At 47.4% G+C, this 9,279-nt stretch overlaps 1 protein-coding gene and 1 long non-coding RNA gene across 7 annotated transcripts; one reads left to right on the top strand and one right to left on the bottom strand.

Annotated features, from left to right (window-relative positions):
- The first annotated feature begins 34 nt into the window (after nucleotides 1-34).
- On the top strand, nucleotides 35-4,309 carry LOC109501439. Its single transcript, XR_006600497.1, has 2 exons — nucleotides 35-190; nucleotides 3,374-4,309. It is a non-coding gene; the product is annotated as an uncharacterized LOC109501439 (long non-coding RNA).
- On the bottom strand, nucleotides 535-7,754 carry ING4 (inhibitor of growth family member 4). Of its 6 annotated transcripts, none has more exons than XM_019834431.3 (8): nucleotides 7,611-7,750; nucleotides 4,773-4,844; nucleotides 2,883-3,049; nucleotides 2,598-2,703; nucleotides 2,317-2,425; nucleotides 1,925-2,072; nucleotides 1,599-1,660; nucleotides 535-1,487 (listed from the first exon to the last, which is right to left on the bottom strand). In XM_019834431.3, the coding sequence occupies exons 1-8, from the start codon at nucleotides 7,645-7,647 to the stop codon at nucleotides 1,448-1,450; spliced, it is 741 nt and encodes a 246-aa protein (XP_019689990.1). In that variant the 5' UTR covers nucleotides 7,648-7,750; the 3' UTR covers nucleotides 535-1,447. The 6 variants fall into 6 exon arrangements, with proteins under 6 accessions (XP_019689990.1, XP_003988372.1, XP_006933516.1 ...); XM_003988323.6 differs by having other exon boundaries at nucleotides 2,589-2,703; XM_006933454.5 differs by having other exon boundaries at nucleotides 2,317-2,422; nucleotides 7,611-7,749.
- Between the last annotated feature and the right edge of the window lie 1,525 nt (nucleotides 7,755-9,279).

The following is a 9,279-nucleotide window of genomic DNA, read 5'->3' on the forward strand; positions in this document are numbered from 1 at the left end:
CGTCACAAAGGGCTGGGGGCGGGGCCTCGGAAACTGACGCGCGCTCCGGGGTTCACCGCGCCAGCAGGGGTGGATGGGTCCTCACGTGTCATATTCGAGAGGATAAGGATGGCAAAAGCTGTCATTGACTCGGTACCTTCGATGGAGTGGGACATGTGTTGTTCTCTGCACGTGTTCCCTTATTCCCGAGGTAATCCCATAAAGCGGATACTATTATCCCTATATCACAGGTGACAAAACTGGGGTTTGGAGAGGCCTAGATGTGAATGTAGGCAGGGTTCTGGGGCAGGCAGGGACGGAATGTACAAAACAAGGTCCGGGTCTACCTGCGTGGGAACTAAAGAGGGGCCCTTAAGGTAAGAAATGAGCCAAAAGGGGAAGCAAGCAGGGTCCAGGTGAGGAGGTGCTCAGGCGTCAGGCTGGTTCAGTCTAAGGAAGTGGTTTCCCAGTGGGAAGTGAGCAAGACAATCCATCCTCATACGGGAAAAGTGTTTTTCTGTTTTGTGTTTAAAACAAGAAACCAAGCTAATAGTGTAATAGTACATGCACAAAACACAAATACACGTTTATTGGAAATCAAGTGAAAGATGGTTTACGGAGAAAAGATGCATAATTGTAAAAAGTTTTGGAAAGCCCTGGAGGCACACCCCCCCAGCCAGCTTTGTCCTCCCCAAGGTGAGAAGTTGTGGACTCTGGAGCAGGGGTACCACTTCTGGTTCTATGTCTCGTTCTACTTCTGGCATTGTCATCCTCCCCCCTCTAGTCCAACCCGGAGGATGCAAAAAAAAGTTTAATTAGCACATGTACTAAAAGTGTCTACAGTAAACACAGCAGACCAACACGCAGAGCTTTTATTCACCTACTCAAATTCCTTTACATGTGAGCGATCTGCATTCCACCTTGCCCCCTCTCCCATTCACAAGGCCAGGATGAATCCTGTTGGCACAGAGGAAGGGGTGCCCCTTCAACTAAGGCCACTGCCCAGATGCTCTGGGGGCGCCCCTACCATGGAAAAAGCAGGAGGAGAACGAAGAAAGCTTATCACACCACAGCCCCCCACAGGGGGAGGGAATTAGGAGGGCTGGGGAGTACCCCCATGCTACTGCCCCAAGTCCTTAAATACAAAGCAAGGGGAGTAAAGAGGACCATCCCTCGGAAATACAGCACCAACCTCGGCATGGAGGCGAAAGGGCAGTGGGCATAACCACTTCCCTATGAGGGGGGCAGGCTGAATGAGAGCACAAACAGTTAGCGGCTGCAGCACCCCTCCCTACCAGGGTTTGGATGCAGCCTCAGCACCAGGAGTGGGGAGAGGGAAGGAGAAGGGGTGACAACACTGCGCCATCCGCTCTCCCTGAGCCCCCGGGCCCCAACACAGGCTTTCCTCTCCCCACTAGCCCGGGGCCGGGGACGTGGAAGAAACTGTGTGGGAATCCAAGGCCCTTATCTATTTCTTCTTCCGTTCCTGGGAGCAGCGTGGGCAGAACCTAGAAAGCAACGTGATAGAGAGGCGGGCAGAGAAAGTGAGTGAAAGGGAGAGTGCCCTCCTCCACGCAGCTCCTGGGCAGCCCAGCGCCTACCGCAACTCTCTCACTCACCATTTCCCCCGAGGCTTGGTCGTCAGCCCCACACAGGCAAAGTGGAACCACTCGATGGAACACTGAAAAGGAGGAAGACGGAAGAAGCAGAAGTCAGGGGCCAGGGAAGGGCAGAGGAAAAAGAAGTTCCCTCCACAGATTCCTGAGAACAGTGTTCCCGTATTCCGTATTCTCTTTGGAGAATACCTCTTTGGAGGTCCCGAGGCCAACCAACTCCGCCTTCCTCTTATCCTGGAGTCCCACTATTCAACCATGTCTTCCCCTCTTGTACCCACTCCCTCATGGCCCCCAGAACCCCATCTGGAGGCAAAACGGTTGGTTCTCACATCAGGGTTGTCACAGCCAATCATCTCTCCATAGGAGACCTGGTGACAAAGGCAATAGGTGGGTTCGTTGGGATCCACAGGCATATCCAACACATCAGAGGGGTGGACACTGCCAAAGGTCACTGAGGGCATCCCATACTCAGGACTTCTGCATGCCAAGAGGAAGAGAACGTGTCATCTGCAGGCAGGGAAACTACACAGGTGGTAGAAAGACATCCTGGTGGGGCAAGGGATTTGTGGCTTCTCTTCTCCATCCAGCAGACACCACAGGGATAAGGAGAAGTTACTGGCACAGAAGACGGAGAAAGTGGCAAGGGGCAGCGTGAGGCACGAGCGTGGGGCGGGAGAAAAAAAAATACGTCATTTGGCAAAGCGCTCCCTTATACACTCACGTGCGCACAAGTTTTAACTTCTTTTGGGCAGCCTTGGGAGCCTCCTCATCTGAGTTTTTCCCTTTGGAACGAGCACGGGCAGCTTTCTTCTCCTTTTGAGTCCGGCCTTCTAGGAAAGAGGGGGGAAGCCAGAAGGCAGGGAGACAGAAAGATGGGTTAACTCTTCCTTCTTCCACCTCCTTCCACGCGGCTGCCCCTCCCTAGGAGCTGAAGAGCTGCTTCTTCTCCCTCTGAATCCTCGCCCACCTCTCAAGCCCCGCCCCCCTCCTCACTCTTTTTGCCTTTGCTAGAAGAGCTGTCATAGTCACTTGACTCAATCTGCTTCTCCTTCAAATCAGCCTCAAAACGGGCCAGGTCTGTGTCCAGTCGCCGAATGTGTTTGTCCACCTAGGTAGAAGGAAGGAAAAGAGAGAGGTACAAGGGTAGTTCCAGTAAAAGACCAAAAAGCTAAGGCGGATTCTATGTATCTCCCAGACCCAAAACAGATCCCAATACAGCTGAAGGAGGGGTCTAGGACCCCAAGGATTAGATGGGAGGTAAGTGGGGAGCCATGAACAGGGCCATACCATCTCATAGGTCTGCATGGCAAGCTGCACCTTGTCGTCACCAAATTCCTTGCACTTGCCATAGGCTTCCTGGATCTGTTTGAGAAGGGCCAATTTTTCCTCGGAGCTCAGGCTGCGGGCGCTACTCATATACTCAGTGGCCAACTTGTCAATTTCAGCCTTCAGGTCTACAACAGAGACAGAGGCCTGGTCACTATGGCCCCTGAGTGGCTAGGTGAAACACACTTCTTCCTCTTGTTTCTTGGACCTTTTCCACTGATCATCATAACCTTCGAACTAAAATGCCCTGAAAGTTCATAGGTACTGTGCCATTTACTCAAGTAATGCAACATATTGACAGTATTTGTCTTAGAGGTGCCTTCAGGTGCTGAAAACATGGCTAGCACCATTGGAACTTAAAATTATTGAAACATAAGGAGGGAGGGAGCCTTTGCACACCACACTAACACCAAAGTATATTTTTGTTGATGTCTGAAGATGCTTCTTTGCAGGGCTGGCTGCTTCTCGAACCATGAATTTTGTCTCACGGCCTCCCGATTCCTTGTGTCAAAAACATTCCGCAACAGCTCTGAGTGCTACGAACCCGGCTGGGTCATCTGCTGCTGCTGGCTTCCAGGTCTGCACATCTGTGACTCATCATTTAAAACTAGGCCCTAGTTCATTTATGTAACAGTTCTTCTACCCTATTTTGCTCATCAACCTGTTCGTACTTCCCATCACTTTTTTTTCTGTTTGTTCATCTTAGACATTGTTCCGAACATTTTCATACTGGAAGGCTGGTGATGTCCCAAGACAGTGAGAGTGTAGTTTTCTACTGCCTAATATTTGGTAAGGCTCATAAAGCATGTCGATGAAAAGAGACAAAAGAATGACTGTAGCATGGTGCAGTGACAGACAGCTGGCAGGATCTGTGTACATACTATGTTTGTGCCCCATTTCATCTGAGGCCTTTGGAGGAAGCTGAAAATGCACATAGTTTGATAATCTCCAACTGTCTTTCTGTGCATGAACTCAAGAGCTGGAACTGAGTTACAAAGGATGCGAAGCTGGTTCCCAGCATTTGGCAGCCAGTTCTCAGGGGTCTGCATCCAGGATTTTAGATGATGTTCACCTTTTCATGAGTAAACTTACCCAGGGTAGCTGAAATCACAGCTCTGGGTATTCTAACACCAGCTTGTCACATCATTGAGCATGGCTACTTAAGGGTGGAAGATAAGACCTATATATCCTTCAGCAGGTACGGGGGATGGCTCCAACGGACGACATCTTTGACTTTGAAGAGACCAATCTGACCACTGTAGAGTAGCCTCAGGCTCCAAGTGAATGCCTCAATGCAGCCAAACTTGCTCAACATCCAAAAGAGGCCACAGATGGTATCTACTGCTTCTGTAAGGTTGAAGAATACAGTGTAGAGATCCTGATGTTAATTGCTGCTTTTCCTTCTTTTTTTTTCTTTCTCTCTTTCCTTCTGTTTAAGGACTTCTCTACCAACATGACTTGCGGTCTACAGCCACAATGAATTTTTTGATAGTAATGTTATCAATCCAGTGGAGCAGAAACATCCTAGTCTTCCGACAATCTTCCTATAGACATATTGAACATAGAGAACAGAAATGATTCTAGAGTTGCCTTATCTCTGAATTCTTCTTGCAGATATAAAGAACATAACATCTTTGAATTCTTGAGGCATTGTTGCAATACTCTATTTACTATGAGAAGCGGATATAGAAATGCAGTTTATCACTGCTCTCCTTTTAAGAATTCCAAGAGAGTAAAAGAGAGAGAAGCCACAGTTCTCCAGATCAGACCAGATGACATGGTAACACCAAAGAGAAAAAGAAATGATCATCCACACTCCTTAGACACACAAACCCCTTACTCTGTACGTACCCTCTGTTCTTTGGTCCAGGTCCCTCATGAGCTGAAAGTTTCTCTGCAGTTCAAATGGGAGGTTTTCGATACCTAGGGAGAAGAAAAGACACTGAGAATCACTGGACTTCATAGGCCTAACAGTTGTTTTTAAAGTACAGGTCCAAAAGGGGACTCAGTTTTCCCTCCTTGGAACCGTTGGATTTATCTACAACAGCACTCATCATTCCTTTCTCAGAGGAGGCTGTGTCTGTGTCTCTCCACAACTAACTTTGCCATTTCTAAACAGCTTTCCCACCATTTGTCCCCTCAAGGACCTTACTCTACAAATCAGCCCCTCCCTTTCCTTGACTTTCAAACTTTGCCTCCAAGCTCCTTGCCGTTAACCGAAATACCCTCCTGGTATCCTCCAGCACTCCTCACACACACATGCACACGTGCGCACGCACACACACACACACACACACACACACACTTCCACTCTGGTCTTCAGATCGTAGTCAGAATGTTCTTTAAAAAAAAAAAAATGTAAACCTCGTCAAGTCATGCTCCTGCTTTAAAATCAGCTGGTGACTTCCTATCACACAATTCCTATTCCCATTTTGCACTTTCTGGCCCATGCTCATCTTACGCCAGCCTTCATTCACGTCAGTCCCCCTTTGTGCTCTGTCTGACCTGACCAGACTGGTCTTCTCCGAGTGCCCCCAACTTGCCAGGGCTTGTCCTGCTACCTGGCTTTCCGTCTCCTGCTTTCTCTGCCTGGAATGCGCTGCTTGGGGTTCTTCATCCCACCTCCACCATATCTGTTGGCCTACTAAACTCTTCGTTCTTCAAAGTTCAGCCCAACTTGGGACTTCTCCAGACTCCAGGTGGCTTGGATTATGTTCTCAAGTTATTCTATCTCTACCGTTGTTCGCATTTATCCAACTGCAATTAATAATTAATTGTGCAACCAGTTATTTGGTATTTATCTCCCTAGCCTTCCTTCTGGAAGTGTCTGTCTTCTCTCTTATTTTGCTATGGCTTGCAGACAGAGGGTCTTAAATAAATACCTGAACAAGTGCATCTATACTTGTCTCCCCACGAAAGAAAAATCTCTTTTCGTGACTCCATTTCAAACTTCTAAAATGCCTCCACTGCTTTAACCTATAATCTCAGGTCTGCTGCCACTAGTTTACGGAGATTACTTTGAGTTACCAATGACTTACCAAATCAAACGATCTGTTACTAGTCCTATCTAAAAAAAAATATGTCTGCAGCAGATGGTCCCATCTTCTTGCCTTCAGCAACTTTTTCTCCTCTTAGGATTCCAAGTCTCATCACATACTTTCTGATAATTCCAATAGTGATGGTTTCTTTACCTGTCCCTTAAATGTTAATGCTTTCTTGAGGTTATACTTTAATCCTCTCATTTTCTCACTTTACTTGTATTCCCTGAATGAACTTGATCTCATCCACTCCTACAGTCCATACCTAAACTTGTCTAAATCGAATTAAGTATATTGCTATACTCCTGAAGTTGAATTAAGTATATTGCTGATGGCATCCTGTCTACCTCATTTCCCAAGCATGAGATCAAGGAATCACCTTAGATTCTTCCTTCTCTCTCAACTACTCATTCAATCAGTGCTGTCCTTTTTGCTCCTAAATATTCCTGTCACTCTCTCAGACCTGACCTTCTCTCATACATCAGTTATCTTCCTTTATTAAAATCACTCTACTTAAGAAAATCTGTTGGTTCTTCACTATTGAAAATGCAAACCTCTTAGCTTGGCTTAAAAGACCTTGTGCAATCCAGCCCCAGCCTCTTTTTCTAGCCACTTCCCAATCTTCCACCTTAGAGTCCTATGTATCAAACACTCTGACTTCACTTTTCCCTGACCTGCCATAAACCCATCATACCTTTGCTGATGCTTTTCCCAACCAGCAATTTCCTTTCTCTCTCCACACTGGCAAATAAACACTCAGTCTTCAAAACTCTATTCAAATATCACATCCTCTGGTAAAGCTGTACCTACACCCCCCAGGTAATTAGCCCTTCTTTCTCCAGTGCTACCAAGTCCTTTTAATGTATTTCTATGATTCCACTCATCACATTGTTTTGTAATCATTTATTAGCAGAATCTGTTATGAGCACTTGAGGGCAGGGTCTTTGTCTTACTCATTTTGCTATATCCGCAGTAGCTGCCATTAAGTCTGACCCAGAGCAGGGCCTCAATAAATGAATGAATGAATGAATGAATGAATGAACGACTCCCAACACTAAGACAAATGTAAGCCCATAGGGGTGACAGGCTTTGTGAAGGGGTGGATTACACAAATGGCAAACATAACACCAGATTTCTATTTGAAAGGAATTGGATCCAAGAAGAGAAGCCTTCCAGTTGATCACCCGACAGTCACTCATAGCCCCCTAGCCCAGGAGAGACCGCTTCTGAGAAAGAACTGAGCGGAGTAGCTGCGAGCAGGTCTTTGTCGCCGCTCCAAATGGCAGTGGGTGATACACTAACACAATCGATTCGGAACGATTCGGGGTGAAAAAAAAAATATCCTGAAGCTGGAGGCCCTGGAGATGGGGTCGGCAAATATCTTCCCAGCTCTGCCCATTAGTCCTTCAAGAGCCATCCCCTCAGTCCTACCGCGCAGCCCCTCCCTCGTCTACACCCAAAAGCCAGGCCTCGACCCTGCTGCCCCGCCCCCTCTTTCTTCACACCGTCCAATACATTCTCTCACCGAACCCCTTCACAGTTGTGACTTTCTGACCACCGGGACTTCGGGGCCGTACGGCTCCTCAGTCCCGATTCCCGCCCCCCACCGCCACTCTATGACCCCTGACCCCCTCCTCCAGCCTGCTCTTACTGTCCAGATAATGTTCCAAATACATCCCCGCAGCCATCTTGAAGCAAAACAAAGCAACTTCCGATCCGCCCCGGAAGTGACTGAATCGCAACAGGCGCTGAAGCTATTATCCTTGGGTTGGAGCCTTTCCGCCCTTAAAAGAAGAGCTTCCGCCCTCACTAAATTATCCGCTGGGACACATCCGCCCGACGTTGATACTTTCCCTTTTGCGTAGGTAGCCGGGGCCGCCCGTACTGAGGTACCTGGAGGCAGCTTTAGCCCGCTTCCGCCCTTACTGAGGCCCCAGTACGCGACCGAGGCAGGCATGACGTCACTGCAGGTCGCCATTTTGCATTACCTATCAAACTTTTTTTCCCTCCAAAAAAGGCGATGTGCGGTAATGCGAGGGAAAAAAATCCTTGTCTCTTTAGGATTGTATTCCATAAATATCCCTTTTCAGCGTCTGGAGACTCTTTTTTCCTTTTTGCCGGGTATGAGTCTAGTGACCAGAGCAGGTCCCGGCTGAATCCAGACTTTCTTCAAGGTAGCTAGTTTCTTAACGAAGTTGGGGAGGCATAGTTGGTGTTGTGAGATTTAAACCCTCCGCCTTTCTGTTCACTCACACGCACATCAGCTCTCCTGGATTTTTTTTTTTTTTTTTATAATCTCTATTTACTAAGAGTTACACAATAAAGCTATAATTCTCCACACCTCTTGTCCGGGTTCATGTCCTTTTATACTTGAATACATATACACACACATAAAATGACATACTACTTCCGGCCTTGCCCTCTTATTTTTGTCTCCCCCCCCCCGCCTCCCCCCCCCCCCCGTTTATATATGATGTTAACTAACACCACGATTTGGAAAGGATTGGAGCACAGAACTCACAACTGGGCCAGTTAGATGACAGCTGTCGTCCCAGTCAGCTACAGAATGAGGACTCTTCCTCATGAGGACTCATCCTCCATGAGGCTGGAAAGCAATCCAGTGCACGACAGACTGCCACCACACTGGGAGACAACTCAAAGCACATAACTTAATAGTGGCGTTAGTAAAATCGCATTATGGAGATTGTCACCCCTCACAAATTCTTGATAATTATCAATGCCGCAGGGCAGGGCTTTAATGATACAGATTTTCAACCACCTAATTTAGACCAAGTATGTGAAGAAGGGTAAGGTGAAACCTCAGGTTTACTACTGAGCAGGCGGTAAGATACAGCAGTTGGATCTAGAAGACCACTCTGTCATGTCCCTGGATAAGCAATTTAATCTCTGTGCCTATGTCCTTCTCTGTGAGAATAACAGTACCTACCTCATAGAGTTCCTGCTACGAATGAGTGTGAATGAATCCTTAAAGAGAGTAAATTCTGGTTCTAATACTTGTGGTGAAGATAGGACGGTCAGGGCATTTTCAGCAATTGGTGAGAGCAGGGGAAAAAAGTAATATTCAGGAAGCTAACACACACGGACATATTTTGTCATATGGGATACATTCATTAGTGCCACACCACAGATTGAGAGATCTTGGACGTCCACCCAACAGACTAGCCGAGCCCAAAACTTAAGTGGGCATTTCATTGACTATACAAATCCCACCAGGTAATGAGCACAGTTCCCCAGCCGTACACAGAGGACAGCCACACCGTTGGGTGTTGGGCGCTTTGTCACAACTTTTTCAGTGCTTA

The sequence above is a fragment of the Felis catus genome, chromosome B4, assembly GCF_018350175.1.
Source record: "Felis catus isolate Fca126 chromosome B4, F.catus_Fca126_mat1.0, whole genome shotgun sequence".
NCBI lineage: Eukaryota > Metazoa > Chordata > Mammalia > Carnivora > Felidae > Felis > Felis catus.

Coding starts and splice junctions, on each gene's coding strand:
- ING4 (XM_003988323.6), bottom strand. CDS start 7,647: ATGGCTGCGGGGATGTATTTGGAACATTATCTGGACA. Junction 4,845..7,610: donor TTTGGAACATTATCTGGACA/GTAAGAGCAGGC, acceptor TCTTCTCCCTAG/GTATCGAAAACCTCCCATTT. Junction 2,704..2,882: donor CCATGCAGACCTATGAGATG/GTATGGCCCTGT, acceptor CCTTCTACCTAG/GTGGACAAACACATTCGGCG.